The 19576-nt window shown below is 44.3% G+C and overlaps 1 protein-coding gene across 1 annotated transcript; it reads left to right on the top strand.

Annotated features, from left to right (window-relative positions):
- Window positions 1–2563: 2563 nt before the first annotated feature.
- Window positions 2564–8953, top strand: SDR9C7 (short chain dehydrogenase/reductase family 9C member 7). The gene is made up of 4 exons (XM_047867863.1): window positions 2564–2879; window positions 6117–6375; window positions 7046–7209; window positions 8736–8953. Exons 1-4 carry the CDS (start codon window positions 2579–2581, stop codon window positions 8951–8953), a joined length of 942 nt encoding a protein of 313 aa, XP_047723819.1. The 5' UTR covers window positions 2564–2578.
- The last annotated feature ends 10623 nt before the right edge of the window (window positions 8954–19576 follow it).

Raw genomic sequence — 19576 nt, 5'->3', positions numbered from 1 at the left:
TGGCAGTGTCATTCATTCTCACCCTGTAGTAGGGGCTGGGGATGGCCTGGAGGAGCTGAAGGCCCCTCTCTGCTGAGGATACTAGTGAACAGACATTTGGGTGGAGTTCAACCACCAGCCTGACCTGTCAGCCTCAGGTGCCCACACAGCAGGGAGACCTGTCATCTGAGAGTGGGGCATTTCTAGCCCTAGGGAAAGAACCCTTCTGTGTGGTCCTGCAGCCCTCCACTGCGTGACCTGCTTTTTTGGGTGTTGGGAGTTTGAACCCAGGAGAGCATTTCCTTGACCATCAGTCAGCAGAGAGGCCCATGCGATGGTGGGTCAGGCCCGGTCCTGTGTTGGAGCAGTTCCAAGTCATCCCTTTCTAAATCCATAGACAATCCCTGGATGTCACCTGTCTTCTCAAGGATTGGGATACCCCTGGGGCTCTTCAGCCCTTGAGTGACCTTGTCTGGCTTCCCCTAGCCAAAATTTCCCTGTTCATTTACCCAGAGGGCAGAGTTAGGAGGTGCCTCCCAGACTGAGTGTATGCGTTGTGCCTTGGGCTTGGTATGCCATAGTTGGGGTTTGCCTCCACTGCTTCCCACCTCTGTCCCACACGGGGTTTGGATCAGCACCTCAGGGGTGTGTCCTTGATCTTACCTCTCACTCCTACCACCCTTGTTATAGAATGACCAACCTCTCTGGTCTTTCTTGAGGTGACACCTGCTTTATTTGATTCTGGAGCTTACCAACCTTGGTAGATAGCACACAGCATAGAGATGCATCCTTGTCTCTTCACCCTAGGAAATTTGTGGCCCCATTTCTTTCAGACTCTTTGAACAGGGAAGGTGTGGGTGGCTGGCTGCCAGTCCCTCGGGATGAGTTGGTGACTAGGCTCATCTTAGGGAATGGTGACTCTAGAGGTTTATTCAAGAGCCACCATAGACCCCAACATCCTTCTGTCCCTGAATCTTAGGCTCCTCTGTCTCATCTCCTTATTTCTTCTTCTTTACCAGCTTCCCTCCTAACTTTTGTGAGTTCTTTGCCCCATTCCCTGGAATTTCTCCCTCCCCTCCAAGTCCTGACCTTGAGACTTTTCCAAGTCTCTTATTCCAGTCTTCTTCTTGGAGCCAAGGAGTTGGTCCCAGGCCATTCCTGCAGCTTCCCAGGGAACTCATGACCTGCCCTTATCATCTGGCTGGACCTCATCTCAATGATGTTCATGTCAGAACTCTCTCGTCTCCTGCCTCTGAATTCTCTTGCCACTTGTGGTTCTACCCATTATCAGCCCCAGTATATTAAAATCCCCCTGACTCCTGGTCTCCCCTACCTCTGTACATCCAATTAGCCACTGTGTCAGTTGACTTCATAATCCCTTCCTTCCACTATCCCCTCTGGGCTCCTCAGATTACTAGATCCCCTAGTGTGTGCTTAGCCCTTGAGGTAGAAAGAAATGCCCAAGGGGGCCCAGCCCTGGGGGAGCTGATGTGTCTTCTGCCATTAACTTTGTCCATTTATCCGGTCACCAAGTGAGGGTGAGAGCTGGGTCTGCCTGGAATGCAGTGGGGGCTCCTCATTGGTGACCTGAGTATCACCTCCCAAGACCCAGGCCCAGAGCCCCTCCATCTTTCTGCTTTCAGAAACAGCCTCCCTGGCCATCCATAAGAGACTCTTAAATACAGAGAACAAGTTGAGGGTTCCTGGAGGGCTGGTGGTGGGGGGGGATGGGCTAGATGGGTGATGGGCATTAAGGAGGGCATTTGTTGAGATGAGCACTGGGTGTTATATGTAAATGATGAATCATTGGGTTCTACTCTGGAAACCAAGACTATACTGTCTGTTAACTAACTTGAATTAAAAAAAAAAAAAAAAGAAATTAAAAAGAAAAAAAGCAGCCTTCCTGCAGAAGGGATCTGCTGCCTCTGGCCTCAGTGGAATCACATCCACCCTGGGGAAAACCTTTTGTTTTTCTTAATCTCTCATAATGGAGATTCACCTAAGGGCAGAGAATTGCAAAGAGCCAGTAACTTGAAACTCATTTCTTTTGGGACTTGGGGGGCACAAAGCCAATTCTGTTTGTTTTACATTAATGAATTTGTCTTAATTTTTTTGCCTGAAAATAAAAATTAAGTTTATTTACATGTCTGAACTCATGACAAATGATTTTGATCCCTGGGCCAGAGGTGGGAGATTCCCAGGGATGCTCTCTGGGCTGAGTCCTCCTTTCTCACCTGGCCTGCTCAGACCACCCAGGTGAGCCACCTCTCAGCATCAGCATCACCAACGGGGTCTTTCCTATCCTTGGCAGCTTCACCTATCAGGGCTGGGGGAGAGCGAGAGGCAGCCACCAGTACTGTCTGAGGTCACAAGGCTTCAGGTTGGACTTGAATTTCTTGCATCTAGGCTAATTGGTATGGTGATGCATCCACCTATAGAAATTATAAAGTGGCTCATCCAGGAGCCCTGTGTCTGTTGCCAGTGGAAGAAAGCTCTTCTCAGTGGCTTTCAGCAGACTGCCAGCTGGGGCTCAGAAGACCAGCCTCTCCAGCTGTCTCCTGAGCCCAATACTTCTTGGCCACCAGCATCCTCTTGCCCTATGGCAGCTATCACGGATCTCTCCTTTATGTATCGATGGTTCAAGAACTGCAATCTGGTCCGCAACCTCTCAGACAAGTATGTCTTCATCACAGGCTGTGACTCGGGCTTCGGGAACCTGCTGGCCAGACAGCTGGTTGATCGGGGCATGCGGGTGCTGGCTGCTTGCTTCACTGAGGAAGGGGCCCAGAAGCTTCAGCAGGATACCTCTTACCGACTGCAGACCACCCTATTGGATGTCACCAAGACTGAGAGTATAAAGGCAGCGGCCCAGTGGGTGAGGGACCAAGTGGGTGAGCAAGGTGGGGCAAATTGCATTCTTTGGCCTTCTTAGTTTATTCTTCTGTCTTTCTCCTCTAGGCATCTGACAGTGATCAGGGACAGTGTTGTTCAGATGTAGTAGGAGAGGTGATGTAGAGAAAGGGGCTGGGGCTTTGGCTCAGTGGGTTTGGAAACTGTTGCTTAGTTTGGTCTGTTCACACAAAAGGGGTGATTTCCCAAGGAAGTTTTTTTCTGCTAGAGACTCAGAGGGATGGGGAAGGTTGCCAGAGGATGTGGGAGAGGGAAGACTTGTTCTGTATGTCCAAACCTCTAAAGATGGGAGTTGCCTCTCTGGGACTTAGGTAGTCCTAACCATCAGTTCCAACTGAAATGTGAGCACCTTTCTTACTGGGAGTGGGCTGGGGAGAGGGAAGAGGGGACAGGAGGTTGGACTCCCTGAGCAGGGACATTTGCTCTCCTTGATTGTGTCAAACTGGAAGGCAGGGGAGACAGAGATCTGTCCTCTTCCTTCACATCATGGTGGGTATTGGGTTGACCTCAAGGTAAGTGATGACATCAGAGTGACCGCTCCTATTGGGAAAGGAGGCCGTGGGCTGGCTGGGCTGGCCCAGGACTACATGCAAACCTGCCCGGGAAGCTTCCTGCATGCAGGGCATGGGCACAGGAGCAGGAGAAACAGGCTGGCTCTGTTGTGGAACAGCAGCCTGGAGGAAGTCCTGGCTCCTAAGGGAACTGGTCTGGGGGCCGGAGAGCCCTGGGGCCCAGGAGGGGCCAAACAGTAACTCTCTGCTTGATTTTTCTCCTTAGCATTTACCACTAATATTCCATATATTTTACTTATTTTTCTTATTCATTGTTTGTTTCCCCCGCTAGAATAAAGGTTCCTAGGATGGGGCGGGGGGCAGGGCTTTTTGCCTCTTTTCTTTTATAGATCCTTAGTACAGAATAGTGTCTGGCATCTAGTACGGTGCTCAATAAATTTTTGTTGAATGAACTAATTAATGAATAATTCAGCGAGAGTCAGTCTCTTTTCTCAATAGGCTGCCTTGCCCTACATTTAGCTGTGAGCCACTTGTGTTAATGAGTCACTGGGTATATTAGTTTCCTGTTGCTGTCCTAACAAATTAACACAAAAATGTAGTGGCTTAAAACAACACAAATTTATTATCTTAAAGTTCTGGAGGTCAGAAGTCCAAAATGGGTCTCACTGAGCTAAAATCAAGGTATCAACAGAGCAGTGTTCATTCTGGAGGCTCTAGGAGAGGATTCATTTCATTGCCTCTCCCAGCTTCTAGAGGTTGCCTGCATTTCTTAGCTCATGACCCTCTTCCTCTATCTTCAAGACCAACAACGTGGGGCCAAGTCCTTTTCACACTTCTGTCTCTCTGGTTGTCTTTCGTCTCCTTCTTCCACTTAAAAAAATCCCTGTGATTATATTGGGTTTAGCAGGCTGATCCAGGATAATCACCCCATTTTAAGGTCAGTTGATAAGCAATTTGAATTCCATCTGCTATCTTCATTCCTTCTTCCCGTGTAATCCCCCGTATTAATAGGTTCCAGGGATTTGTACAGTGACTATTTGGGGAGCCATTTTCTGCCTACTCCATTGGGCAACATTCTTGGTCTAAGAAGTACTAGGAAAGCGGCGGGGCGGGGGGCAGGGGTTTTGGCAAACTTTCTTGTGGCCCCTGAGAGTCCCTGACACAGCCCTAAAGCTATTCACACTGCTCTGATGGTTCTCTAGTTGCTCTTTACAGGAAAAAAAAAAAAAAAAAAAAAGAAGGCTGTCCTGGTTTGCCAGCAGGCAGAGCTGTCTACCAGGATGATCACAGGTAGTGGAGAGTGTGTGTCCCTTTTCCATGGACAGCACCTGGGTTTTATAGTCTTTGGGTCTCAGGAGCCTCATTTCCTCCTCTGTAAGACAAGAGAGCCTCCTCTGGCTGGGGAGGTTTGAGTCCTGCCAGCCAACTGGTCTCCTGGGGTCTCGTTAATTGAGGGAAGGCAGGAAGATACAGTAGGGACATGGCTTGTGTGTGGACCCCAGGCATAGGAGGAGGGTGGACCAAGAGTGGTGTTTACATCCTGACAAGTTATTGGAAGAGAGTGCAGTTGTGCTGGGAGGAGTATCTTGGGGCTGCAGGAGTCAAGGTGGGCTGGGAGGATGAGGGGAGGGGAAGGGAAGGCAAGGCACCTGAGCAGTGGGGTTTTTGGAATCTTTGATACCAAAGGTGTCAAGGTGGAAGGTGTCCTTAGGAATCGTTTTAAGGACTTTTCCAATGTGTTTTTAGAATCAAACCTCCTCCTCCAAGTGGAATTTCACTTGGAAGCTTGACATGTAAAACAAATGGAAGTTGAGACTCCCCTGCATCTCCTGAGCCGGTTCTGGGGTTCAGCCTGGAAGGGTCTCAGGATTGCAAACCCCAGGCTGGAAGCAACTGTCCTGGCCAGTCGATAAAGGACCTGAGGCCCAGAGAGAGGAAGTGACTTGTCCAAGGCTGAAGGTAGAAATAGAACTGGAACTTAAGGATCTTCAGGTGTGGGTTCTTGCAGAGTTGAATGACAATACTTAGCATTATTTCTCTCCATTTGTACCAACTCAACTCAAATTAAATGTTTGAAAGAGAGCCCTTATTACATTTTTTTCATGATTGTTTTATTTAAATGTGTTACACATTTATGAATATTATTTATTTCCTCTCTGGTTTGTGAGTTCCTTGAGGGACAAGATCTATCTTGTTCATTTTACATCCCCAGCACCTTCCTCTGTAACTGACAGAGAATAGATATATGAGTAGATAAATGGATGAATGTGTGAATGGATGAACTCATTTTAATAATGTGTGAAATGGAGTCGGTTTCTTACATTTAGGTGGATAGAGAGGAGGAAGCATGATAAGGGCAAGACTTCAACCATTAATTCATTGGTATGAAAATTATCTCTCTCTTCCCAGAGCTAATAGCTTAGGTGCTATTAGCTAAAGCCTGGATTGTAGCTGGTACAGGGTTCTAGCTAGCACAGTGACAGTCTGTGTGAATCATAAAAAGTGCCCCTTTGGGGAAAACTAATTAGTAAAAGGCATATCTTCCTTTGGGCTGTCATAGCTCCCCATCACATGCCACCAGCCTGCCTTCTTGTGCCTTGTGCACCTGCTCAACCATCCTCAGAAGCCCTGGGCTGGTGGGTGGTGGACACTGATGATTTTCCAGAGATGCTAATGATTTCTGTGTGGTTCTCTCTCCCTCCATCACGCCCCCAGGCCTCTGGGCCCTGGTGAACAATGCAGGTGTAGGCCTGCCCAGTGGGCCCAATGAATGGCTGACGAAGGAGGACTTTGTGAAGGTGATCAATGTGAACCTGGTGGGACTGATCGAAGTGACCCTCCACATGCTGCCCATGGTCAAAAAAGCCCGGGGCAGGGTCATCAACATGTCCAGCTCTGGTGGTCGCGTGGCTATCATCGGTGGTGGCTACTGCGTCTCCAAGTTTGGAGTCGAGGCCTTCTCTGACAGCATCAGGTGACTGGGCCCTGGTGCCAAACCACTCTGGGTCGGAGTCCTGGGGATTTCACCTCAGAGAGAGAGAGCTGGGGAGGGCAGCATGTGGGCAAGGGAGTTCTGGAGGGAGGGAGCTAACACAGTAGCAGGAAGAGGGCTAGTCCTCAGGGAGCCTTCCCCAAGGATCAGGAGAAGGGATGAGGAGAAGAGGTAGGGTGGTGATAGGAGGCTGTCTTCCTGTATTCCCTTCAGCTGTCTCAAAGTAAGTAAAACTATGTTTGGGCCTATGAGGGTAGAAAGGAGAGTATTTGATGCAGACAGAGAGGTCTGGAGGCAGATATGCTCATGGGAGACTCTCAAAGGAGGATTCAGGCCTTACCCAGACCCCCTCACTCCTTTGCCACGTGGGTGTTGAGTATGAGGCTGAGTGGGTGAACCTGGTAGGAGGCAGGGCTTTGGTCTAGATTTCTCTGTTGACTTCCTTCCTGCTGGGTTTGCTAATGCAAACTGCTTGGGCAAGGGCTGAGGCCCTGATTTGCATGAAGGCAATGCCTGGCCTGGCACAGGGGTGGAGGGAAGCACCTCCAGGTTTCCGGGGAAATAAGCCCCTGTAGAGGGATCAGAAGTGACTGTGCCTGATGATCCTTTGTCATCGTAGTGCCCCAGACTGAGTCCAACTCTTCTTTCCCAGGCGTGAGCTCCACTACTTTGGGGTGAAAGTCAGCATCATTGAGCCGGGGAACTATCGAACATCCATCCTGGGCAAGGAAGGCATGGTTTCCCGCATGCGAAAGCTGTGGGAGCGGTTGCCTCAGGAGACCCGGGACAGCTACGGAGAGGACTACTTCCACATCTGTGAGTTCTCTGGGAGGGAGACGAGTCTCTGAGAGGAACAGCGAGATCTTGGTGATCACTGACTCGTTTCATTTCACAGATAATGGGATGGAGGCTCAGAGGGGTTAAGGACCCAAAGTCACACAACTAGTGGCAGGCTGGGATTTGAGAATAGAAGCCAAGGGCACAACTGCTCAGAACAATAGCCTTTGCGGGGAGAGTGGTGGTAGGGGAGATGCTGCCCAGGGACGTTCCCCACTCCTGGCACCTGCCTCCTGACATATTATTAGGCAGGTGCACAGGTGAAAATGTACTGACATGAGTACAGAGAAGTTAAGAGCACAGCTGCTTCACTATAGTAGTTTTCTCTCTAGGAAACACAAAGGGGGTTCATTGGAGTTGGAGGTGAGGGTACTTAAACCACACTGTCCCACCCTCATCAACTGCTCACCAAGTTCTTGCATGGAGAGGTGAATTCTCTGTCTCCCTAGACCATCCCCAAATTTGGACCAGCTATTTCTCCTTTTGTTTTCAAGTTTTAATCCCTTATTGGGATGCCTGACTCTCAGGCACCATTTCCTTCTGGAGTTCTTGGGGTTCTCGTTGAAGTATGAGTCCCAGTGACCCGCCCCCATCCCAGAGTCCTGGGGCAAAGTTGTACATCAGGGCCGGTAAGTGTACCATGAGGTTTGTCTATTTGTGTTGTGAGCCTTGGTAGACTTGGACCACTCAGATGCCTCACACCCATCTTCATACCCATGTACGCAATGCTAACAGAACAGCCCCTCACATTTGTTAGAGACTTACAATGTATCTACCTGTGCCTTAGATCATTTGAGCCCCATAATGGCCTAATGACCAAGGCAAGGGCAGTGTTACAATTTTTTTTTTAAGTACTCTCCACACCTAATGTGGAGTTTGAACTTACAACCCCAAGATCAAAAGTCGTGTGTTCCACCAGCTGTGCCAGCCAGTCATCCCAGCATTACTATTTTTTAATAACATTTTCTTTCTTGCATGACTTTGTAGAAAATATGGTAATTCTGAGACCTTTGTAGGAGAAAAAAAAAAGAAAACAAAACAAAACAAAAAAAGCCTCCAGTAACTAGGAATCCCACAAGCCAGAGAGTAATTTTACTTATTTTCTTCCAATTTTTCTCATGCACTTATATACACTTGCTTTCTTTTCTGTCCTGCTTCACTGTCTACCCTGCTATTATTCATCTTTATTATTCTTTAGAGCAGGTATTATTATTCCCATTTTATAGATGATGGAAGTTTCAGCTCAAAGTCACACAACCAGTAAGTGGCAAAACTGGGCACAGTTCTTCTGATTGCTAGTAGGAATTCAACACACAGTTTTTGAATTCGGGAAGAGAAATAGGATTATTTACAGGGTGTTCATGTAAGGGACAACCTGGAGGGTTTGGTAGATCTGCCTGAAATGTTGGATCTGATGGAAAGGAAGCTTGGATAGAATTCAGAAGAAACCATCTTTTGTGAAGAGCAACAGAGCCTTTGATTTCTGCCCCCTCTTGTACCCTCAGATACTGAGAAGTTAAAAAACATGATGCAGTTGGCAGAGCCAAGGATCAGAGAAGTCACCGACAGCATGGAGCACGCCATTGTTTCCCGGAGCCCCCGTATCCGCTACAACCCTGGCCTGGATGCCAAACTCCTCTACGTGCCATTGGCTAAATTGCCCACTCCTGTGACAGATTTCATCCTGAGCCGGTACCTTCCCAGGCCAGCAGACAGTGTCTGAGCTGGGGAAGTCCAGGTGGTTAGTGGAGTGTGGAGGAGGGAGGGGTATGGCAGAAGGAACTGCAGGGTCACAAGAGGTGGTGTTAGGCAATCGGGGTTCACTTTGCTTGGCTGACACCCACTGCCAGGGAAATATTGGATAACTTCTAGCAGAAGACAAGTGCCTCTTCCCACTCACTGGGGCCCCACAGAAAGCTGCAGGTGCAAAGACCTGAAGCATGGCCCCAAGAACATCTGTCACCCATTAAGGATATGGCTTTTTCTGGACCTGGAAATGTCAAGGGGAGGAAAACAAGCTCCTGCGGAATCATGAGACTCTCTCAGTTATCACCACCACTGCGAAATATTGCAGGATAATCAAGCTCATGGAAGCATCTCAACCACTTTCCTATTGATCTCTCAATATGCATTAGCTTCATTCCCACAACCCATTATTTGAAGTATGTACTAGGGCAGACAGGGCGTGCAAGATTATATCAGGTAAAAGTTTATATTTTCTCTCTCTATACATTTATCTGTTCATTGGTGATTGGGATTCACATAAAATAACATTCATTTATTTAATCATCATTGGTTAATTTTTCAAATATTTATTGTATGCCTATAAGATACCAGGCACTATGTAGGTGCTGGAAGGATGTAGAGATGATTAAATCATGGTCTTGGTTTTTTATTGTTTTGTGGCTTTGTGTTTTAGCACAATATCTAGTAGCAGAGATGGGAACCAGTGATAGAAGAAAGAGAAACCAGAAAATTATTATTTTTTTTATAAAGAGTATGTGAGTATGAATGGGGAAGAGGCAGAGAGAAAGAGAGAATCACAAGAAGCTCCATGCTCAGCACAGAGCCCAGGGCAGGGCTCTATCCCACTACCCTGGAATCATGACCTGAGCCAAAATCAAGAGTTGGATGCTCAACCCACCACCCAGGCGCCCCCAGAAAATCAAATTTTTAGAACTATGAGGAACCTGAGAGGTCATCTAATTCAGTAGTTCCCAAACTGTACATTGTAATCACCTGGTTAATTAAAAATACAGACTCCTGGCCTCAATGTTAGAAAATCTGATTTAGTAGCTTGGGATGGGGCCCAGAAATCTGTGTTTGTAACAAGGTAATGATTCCAATGTCTTTGGCACTTGGGAACCACAGCCGGCTCCACAGCAGTATTGAACACTCAGAAGAAGTGACCTGCCCAAGGCCTCCCAGCATGGTGGCCAAGACAAAACTCAGGTGTTCAGATTCCCAAAGTAGAGTTATAGTTTTGAAGAATACATTTTGACATTAGTTACATTGTCAAGCCATGAAACTAAATTAAAAAAAAAAAAAACACCTTGAACTTCAAAGCATTTGTGCAGTTCTATTGAAAAGATTTCTTTGATCTTGAGGCAGGGTCATGTAATAAAGGTCAAATGTGAATTTTTTTAATTAAAATGTCTCTTTTAATTATTTATTTATTTGTTTAATGTTTATTTATTTTTGAGACAGAGACAGAGCACAGTCGGGGAGGGGCAGAGAAAGAGGGACAGAGAATCTGAAGCAGGCTCCAGGCTCTGAGCTGTCAGCACAGAACCGGATGCGGGGCTCGAACTCACAAATGGTGAGATCATGGCCTGAGCCAGTCAGATGCTTAACCGACTGAGCCACCAAGCACCCCTAAAATTAAAATGTCTTTAATTTGTGCCTCTTCAACATCTGACTGAACTTGAAAATAACAAAATGAAAACTTAATTATCTCTGCAAAGACCCCTTTTCTAGGTGCCCCTTCCTGAAGTTTTAAATTGGCTTTTCTTTCCTTATTCACTTATTCAGCCTCTTAATCAAATTATCTTCACATGTTTTTGTTTTGTTTTGATATTTTTCTTTTTTTTATGTTTATTTATTTATTTTTGAGGAGAGCACAAGCAGGGGAGGGACAGAGAGGGAGAGGGAGACAGAGAATCCCAAGCAGGTTTCATGCTGTCAGTGCAGAGCCTGATGCAGGGCTCAAACTCACCTCGAGATCTTGATCTGAGCCAAAATCAAGAGTTGGATGCTTAACCAACTGAGCCACCCAGGTGCCCCACGTTTTGATTGGATTTTAAGTAGGGAAGTAATGTGATCTGATTTAAATTTTGGAAGGGGGCTCTGTGGAGACTTAAATGAGGGGGCAGTGGTGGAAGAAACGGGACTATTACATAATCCAAGCAAGAAATAATGTACCGTAGGTTAAAGTGGTAGTAGAGGGGATGATGAGAATGGATAAAATCAGTATATAATTTGGAGGCGGAATTACTGAAGGATTTTAATCAGTTATTCTGTCAAAAAGAATTTATCGTGTTCCTACTGTGTTCCAGGCATAGTTCTAGATGCTGGAGTTAGAGTGGTGGACGAGACCAAGTCCTTCCTCCAAACAGTTTATATTTTGATGGGGTGGAGGAATTGGGCAATAGACAAATAAAAAAAATTTTTTTTTAAATGAATGAGAATTTTATATGGTAATAAATGCCATTAAGAAGAGAAAATGTAGTGGAGCACCTGGGTGACTCAGTCGGTTAAGTGTCCAACTTTTGATTTCAGCTCAAGTCATGATCTCGAGGTTCACGAGTTCAAGTCCCACATCGGACTCCACATTGGCAGTGTGGAGCCTGCTTGGGATTCTCTCTCTCTCTCTCTCTCTCTCTCTCTCGCCCTCCCCAGCTCATTCTCTCTCTCAAAGTAAATAAATAAAAGAAGAAGAAGAAGAAGAAGAAGAAGAAGAAAAAGAAGAAGAAGAAGAAGAAGAAGAAGAAGAAGAGGGTCCCCTGGGTAGCTCAGTCTGTCGAGAGTCCAGCTTCGGCTCAGGTGATGATCTCAGGACTTGTGAGTTCGAGCCCTGTATTGGGCTCTCTGCTGTCAGTGTGGAGCCCACTTCAGATCTTCTGTCTCCCTCTCTCTCTGCCCTTCTCCTGTTAGTGCTGTCTCTCTCTCTCTCTCAAAAATAAATAAACATTAAAAAAAAAAAGAAGAGAAAATGTAGTAATATAATGGATGACTAGGGAGGCTGCTTACCATTTTTTTAAACCAATGTTATTGAAGCAAAATTTACATTAAACAAAATGCACCCCTTTAACTATAAAGTTTGATGAGTTTTGACTTAGGAATATACCTGTGCAACCACCACCAGTCAAGATATAGGACGTTTCTCTTATCCAGAAAAATCTCCCTGGTGCCTCTTTGGGGTTAACCCATCCTCCTTTCTGCCCTGGCTCCAGACAACCACTGGTGTGCTTTGTGTCCTTATAGATTTGTTTTGAGGTTACTTATTTTTAAAGAAGATCACTTTTACTGCCTTTGGGGAATTAGTTGGAATGAACCTGGTTGGAGGGATACAAAAGGAGCAAGACTAGAGATGATGAGAGAAATGTACCAATAAGATAATAGAAATAGAAATAATTAGCCTTTCTTGGACAGGACTCAGTCCCAAGCACTAAGTGTTTTAAGTGCTTAGTGTTTTAATTTTCATTCAATCTCCATAACAAGCACTATGAGGTTACCTCTATTGTATAGAGGAGGAAGCTTCAGAAAAGTTAGTGATTTGCACACGATTACACAGCTAGTGAGTGGTAGTTGGGATCCAAGCACCTGTGGTTCCCCACACACTGCAATGGCGCACGCTTACCCAGTGCTTACTATATGCCAGGCACTGTTCTAAACACTTTAACCTGTACAAGAACCTTCATGGGTTCCAGTTTTAATGAGAGGAAACTAGAGGCCTGAAGAGAATAATCACATACTCTATGAGCAACTGGCAGAGCAAGTCCTTCAAGTTCTAAAATCCTATTCTTTGAATGTGTCATTGCTTATTTCAACTCAGGGTACATCTCTGTACACAATTTGCAGCAGGGTTTTCTAGCCAGCAGCTCTGATGAGGCTTGCTTCTTTTTCCATGAACCTTCTTAAACCTCTCCTAACCAGCCTGGCTTGGGCCTGTCTTCTGGCTCTTTCCCTGTGAAGGTGGAGGAGCCTCTGCCCTCCATGACCTCCTCTTCTATAGGACATGCCTGAGGCTCAGCAAGCTCTCTGATCTCCAATGAACCCCAACCCAAAAGTGAGGGGAGGTGGGAGGAGAGAACACAATCCAAAATATTATGGGGCTGGCTGGTCCCTGAACTATTGCTGGCCAGATCATTTGAGACATTCTTGAACAACAAAAGTATAAACACTGCATCTGGATCAGAACAAATGGACACAGAGAATTGTAATGCCAAACTTGGAACAACAAACAAAATGTTGCTTTAGGAATTTCTGGCAGAGGAGCAGGAAGTATAAGGATATTTTAAATTGTGTATGTGTGTGTTTTAATAGTCAGGGCTTCAAGTTTCAACTAGGACATGAAAATAAACTGCAAGTAAACAATTTCAAGGGCAGAATTGAGACTCCACTTAGAAGTCTTGTGTAATCCACTGTCTTGTGTAATTTCAAGAGGGCTTTGAAATAAGGAGGGGAATGCCAACTCTTCTAAATTTGCCAGGAAAGGAGAGGTCTGAATTTCTCCTCGTGAAGAATGAGGAGTACCCTCCCCCCATTTGGCTCCACCACCTTCTGCTCCTGTACCAAGAGAGGCAGGCGATGGGTTAGCCACCTCCAAGACAACTGTGACTTAATTGTGATGTGTGACTTGGGCTTTGGGAACTTGCTGGCCAGACAGCATGACCTGCGAGGCTTGAGGGTGTGGGCTGCGTGTCAGGAGAAGAGGATCCAGCAGCTGAGAGGCCAGACGTCAGAGAGGCTGGAGGCAGTCGTCCTAGATGTCACTAAGAGAGCAACACTGAAGCCACCCAGTGGGTGAAGGAGTATGTGGGGACAGAGGAATGATATAATTTCTCTTCCTCTAGATGTCCTCTTATTCCAAGTACTAGTCCTATGAGAAGATGACACCAGCCTACTAAATAAGAGAGAGACACTAACAAGTTATAAAATTTGCTCTTAATTATCTACTCTGACGGAAAAGAACAGTGATCTGGATCTAAGACAGCAGGTAATTCTACTTAGTCACACTCTATGGTATGTAACCATGAGCCTATAAACGTGCTTCGTATAAGTACAAACTATTTAATAATAAGTTACCTTTGTACAGAACTTCATAATTTTACAAAATTCTTTTACATACCTCATGTCCTATTTAAAGGAATTTGCTTTTGCCCCAGATCATTTGAACATTTTTGAATGGGTCTTGCTCATCCACATTCAAGGTCTTTGCTCATAACTCCTACACACTCCGGTGCAATGGAGTGTGGGAATTGGAATCCAGATACCTGTAAAAAAAATCTGGCTCCACTCTGTATGACCTTAGGTAACTAATTCCTCAGTGATTCAATGTCTTTCCCAATAAAGTAGGAATAATAATGCCTCCTCCAAGGAGCTGTGGTAAAGCATCCATGAGGTAATGTATATGAAAAACTTTGAAAAGGAGAGATGGAGTCAGATAATGGAGATGGGGAGTCACAGGCCAAGCTAGAGAACTAGCAGTCTGTCTTCTGTGCAATGGGGAGCCATAGCAGTTTATGGGGAAAGGTGGTTCTTTTTCTGATCTTTCCTAAATGTCCTTTGTCCCTTCTGAATCCACCTAATTTCTTGGACTTTGGACCTCTGTCTCCCTGAATTATCTGGCAGAGTCTTACTGAGAGCTAGAAAAAGAAGGAAGCCATTGACAAGTAGCTGTAGAAGTAAGCACCTGGGAAAACAAGGAGGGGGATAAGTTTCCAAGAGACAGAGGAGTAGGGCCTAAGGTGCTTCTTTATGGGGGGTTTTCATGAGCTCTGGGCTCAGACCTGGAACCAGGAGACTGAAAGAGCAGAATGGCTTCAGTGGTTCCTGGAATTTCTCATATTGTCTTCTGTTCTCCTTTTCATGAAGAAAGAGAAGTTTGCCAGTCTCAACCATCCTTCCTAGGTATATACTGGTCTCTTTGTTGCTCAGCAGGAAAATGCTCCAGATATCAAGGCTGGATAGAGATCTCTCTGTGATTCTCTCTCTTTCTCTCTCTCTTCCCCTTCCCTCCCCTCCTGCCTCCCTCCCTCCCATTCTTCTTTACTTCTGAATGATTAATATATACATTTGGAAATAACTGCCCTCACTCGATAGCCTCTGGATTGTATACAACAGATCATATTCTTATTTATAGGATATAGTTTCAGCTGCATGTCACAGACATCAAAATTAACAGTGGATTACACATGAAAGATATTTCTTTCTTCCTCATGGAAAAACCTGGCATGGTATGATATCTCCTCTGTATTGACTTCTCAGGGGCTCAGACCTTTTTAGTCTTTCTGCTCTGCTATCCTACAGTCCAAGATGGCTCTAGCCAGATGGAATGGGGAAAAGAAGGACAAGCCTCTATCCTTGAAGGACATAGCATGGATGTTTTGCACGCCTTGCTGTACTCATGCACATTGGCCAGAACTTAGCCACATTGTCAAACCTCACTGCAAGGCAGGCTGAAACTGTGATTCTCATTCTGAGTAACTGTGCATTCAGCTAAAAATTCAATTATTATGGACAAAGGGGAAAATGTGTATTGTGGGACCGCTGGCAGTCTCTGCTACACAGGATAAGTCAATTCTTTTGGGGGATCTTCAGCAACAACTTCTTTCCTTATAGTCTTCGGTATTTGATGGGTTTCATAATTACACTTCTGAATCTATGGGTCAAACGGTTGGGATTTTTCTAGGAAGACTCTAGGAATTCTCCTTTTCTAAGGTACCCCAGGCCTCTCTTAACATCAGAGAACTGAGAAAAGTTTGGAGACATTTCTTAGAATCAATCATCTTTGGTTTTAGGGTTGCTTCCTTTGGAGGGTAGAGATCCTTACCTTTGCTTTAAAATAGTTTTGTTGGGGTGCCTGGGTAGCTCAGTCGGTTAAGTCCGACTTCAGCTCAGATCATGATCTCGCAGTCTGTGAATTCAAACCCCATATCTGGTTCTGCACTGACAGCTCAGAGCCTGGAGCCTGCTTTGGATTCTGTGTCTCTCCCTCTCTCTGTGTCCCTCTCCTGCTTGTGCTTTCTCTCTCTTTCAAAAGTAAATAAACATTAAGAAAAAAAAATTAAATTGTTTTGCTGAGGGGCACCTGGGTGGCTCATTTGGGTAAACATCTGACTCTTGATTTCAGTTCAGGTCACAATCCCATGGTTTGTGGATTCAGCTGGTGGGTTCGAGCCCTGCATTGGGCTCTGCACTGACTGCACGGAGCCTGCTTGGGATTCTCTTCTCCCTCTCTCTCTGCCCCTCCCCTGCTTGTGTGCTCTCTCTCTCTCAAAATAAATACATAAACTTTAAAAAATAGTTTTGTTGAGGTATAATTTACAGAATTCACTTAATTGAATTTAATGTAAGTGTAAAGTTCAATAATTTTTTTTTTACTAATTTATACAGTTTGTGCAACCATCCACAACCCCTCAATAAAAAATTTTTTCTTGGTCCAAAATGTTCTGTGCCTGTTTGAAGTCAATTCCCACTTCCACTGATATGCTTTCTGTCTCTTAGATTTACTTTTCCTAGAAATTCCATGTAAATAGAATCATACAAAATGTAGTCTTTTGTGTCTTGCTTTTTTTTTTTTTTTTTTTTTTTTAGTGTAATGTTTGGAGCTTATCCATATTGCTGCATATCTCAATAGTTCATTCTTTTTTATTGCTGAATTGTATTCTATAATATGGATATACCACATTTTATCCATTCACCAGTGGTGGACATTTGGAGTGCCCCCAGTTTGGAACTAATATAAATACTAGTACTGTAAAATTCAAATAGCCTTTATGTGAACACATGTTTTTCATTTCTCTGGAGTAGATACCTGGGAACGGAACTGCTGGCTAATCATATAATGTGTTTAAATTTTTAAGAAACCGCCAAACTGTTTTCCAAAGAGACTGTATCATTGTACATTCCCACCAGCAATGTATGAAAGTTACGTTTTCTCCATACCCTCACCAACACTGAGCACTGTCCGTCTTTTGGATTATAGCCATACCAGTATGCATGCAGTGGTATCCCTTTATGGTTTTAATTTGCATTTCCCTGATGATTACTGATACTGAGCACTTGAAAAGCTATAAAACTCCCTCTGAGCACAGCTGTAGCTGCATGCTATAAATATTGTTTTCATTTTCATTCAACTCAAGATCTTTTCTAATTGCCCATGTGATTTGTTCCTTTGACCTAAACGTTATTTAGATGTGTATAGTTTGTTTTTTTTTAAGTTTATTTATTTTGAGAGAGAGAGAGAGAGAGAGAGAGAGCAGGGGAGGGGCAGAGAAAAGGAGGGAGAATCCCAAGCAGGTTCGCTACTCAGTGTGGAGCTCAATGCAGGGCTCGATTTCACAAACTGTGAAATCATGAACTGACCCAAAATCAAGAATCAGACACCCAACTGAGACACTCAGGCACCTCTAGATGTATCTAGTTAAATTTCCAAATATTTGGGGGGCTTTCAAATTTTTTCTTGTTGTTTAATTTAATTTAATTCCTCTGGTTATAGAACAACCTTTGTATGACTTCATTATTTTAAATTTTACTGACATTTGTTTCATGGCCTAGCATATCATTTATTCTAGAAAATGTTTCATGTGTGCTTGAAAAGAAAGTATATTCTGTTTGTTGAGTAGAATGTTCTATAGTTATCAGGTCAAGTTGGTTAATAATGTTCAAGTCTCCTTATCTTACTAATTTTCTCTCTGTTTTACCAATACTCAAGAGAGGAACATTTAAATCTCCAATGATAATTCTTGAGTTGTCTATTTTTCCTTTCAGTTCTGTTCATTTTGCTTCCTGTTTTGGGGGGGTTCAGTTGTTACATGCACATATGTAATAAATTTTATACCTTCTGGATATAATGATATTATATAATGTCTCTATTTGTCTCTAGTAATATTTCTATTCTTAAAGTTGATTACTGTTCAAGCTCTCTTAGAATTACTATTTGTATGGTATGTCTTTTTTAATCTTTTTACTTTCAAATCTGTTTGTGTCTTTGGGTCTAAAATATATCTCTTATAGGGGCACCTAGCTAGCTCAGTTGGTAGAGCATGCAGTTCTTGATCTCAGGGTCATGAGCTCAAGCCCCACATTGGGCATAGAGCTTACTTAAAATAATAAAAATAATAAATAAATAAATAAATAATATGTCTCTTATAGACTGTGTATACTTGGATCTTGTTTTTGTATACAGTTCCAAAATTGCTACTTTTGGTTGGAAATTTGTTTTTTTATTTAATTTTTTAATGTTTATTTATTTTGAGAGAGAGAGTGTGTATATGTGTGCAAGTGGGGGAGGGGCAGAGAGAGAGGGAGACCGAAGATCAGAAGCAGGCTAGGTGCTGACAGCAGAGAACCTGTCGTGGGGCTTGAACTCATGAGTCACGAGATCATGACCTGAGCCGAAGTCAGATGCTTAACCCACTGAGCCACCCAGGTGCCCCTACCTTTGATTGGAAAGTTTAATTCACTTACAGTAATGTAATTATTAATGCCATTGGATTTATATCTGTCACTTTGCTATTTATTTTCTTTAGGTCTTATGTCATTTTTCCCCTCTTCCTCATTTACAGCCATCTTTTACGCTAAAAAAAGTTTTTAGTATGCCATTTTGATTCCACTCTTAATTTTTAAAGGCTTAAAAAATGTTGTTGTTGTTGTTGTTGTTGTTGTTGTTTTTAAAGAATAAGAGCAGTGGTCCTCCACTGTGGGCAATATTCCTCCATTCCTGCTAAAGGATATCTGAAAATGTCTGGAGACATTTTTTGTTGTCACAGCCTGGCAGTGCATTCAGAGTTCAGTCAGTTCTCAAATTAGCCTGGGCTTTGGCTTTCAACTTGGCTCCCACAATTCTCCCCACGTGTGTGAGTAGTGCTCCAGTCAGCTGCCTATGTATGGAGAGCTTATTCCAGCCCTTCAATGGCTCTTTTGTTTCCAAGACCTCCCTGCTAAATTTCTGGTTGGTCTGCTGCTTGCCCCAACCGGGGCCATAACCTAAGGTTAGAAGAGCTGTGAGTCTTCCCTGTTTATGTCCTATCAAGTTCCGCTGCTTTTACTGATAATGCTGTGGTGTGTTTCTGTCTTCTGCCTGAAATCAAGCCTGCCCCTTCTGGAAGCAGAGATGCTAATTTTCCAGCCAGCTCTGCCATTCTTGCCTGTTGAGCTCCAGTGAGGATGGGGAAATGACCCCAGGCAAGGAGATCACAGATTCTTGAGGATCTCCCCTGAAGAGCTAATAGTTTTTCATGAATAAATGATTCTCAATTTGTTGTATACCCTTGGTTAATTTCCAGAGACCTTAGCCATCGTTTCTGACAGTTTTTCCAATTTGAACCTTGTTTTTGGAGGAAAGGATTTGCTGACCTCTTCATTCCATAGCTGGTAGTCCCCCCACTACTTTGGAGTTTGGAGTTTGCATCATAAAACTTTATGGCAACTTTAGGGCAGCCACTTTCACCCTCGAAAGGGTAAACAGCAGTCTTGGGGGGATCTGAGTCTATGTTTCTCTGGAAAGCAGACAAAATTAAAGGTAGAAGTTTTTTGAAAACTGTATCCCCTCTCCTCCCAGTAGTCAAGCAAATATTTTTGATCTTTCGTTCAAAATGACTGACTCTGAGCCCCAACCAGA

This window comes from Prionailurus viverrinus, chromosome B4 (genome assembly GCF_022837055.1).
Source record: "Prionailurus viverrinus isolate Anna chromosome B4, UM_Priviv_1.0, whole genome shotgun sequence".
Taxonomy (NCBI): Eukaryota; Metazoa; Chordata; class Mammalia; order Carnivora; family Felidae; genus Prionailurus; species Prionailurus viverrinus.
Note: the sequence above shows the minus strand (reverse complement) of the source record. Positions and strands in the feature narration are given on the sequence as shown.

Excerpts from the sequence above, each read along its gene's own strand:
- SDR9C7 (XM_047867863.1), top strand. The coding sequence starts at position 2,579 with ATGGCAGCTATCACGGATCTCTCCTTTATGTATCGATGGTTCAAGAAC. Across the intron at positions 2,880-6,116 it reads GGACCAAGTGGGTGAGCAAG|GCCTCTGGGCCCTGGTGAAC; the intron begins GTGGGGCAAATT and ends TCACGCCCCCAG. Across the intron at positions 7,210-8,735 it reads AGAGGACTACTTCCACATCT|ATACTGAGAAGTTAAAAAAC; the intron begins GTGAGTTCTCTG and ends TTGTACCCTCAG.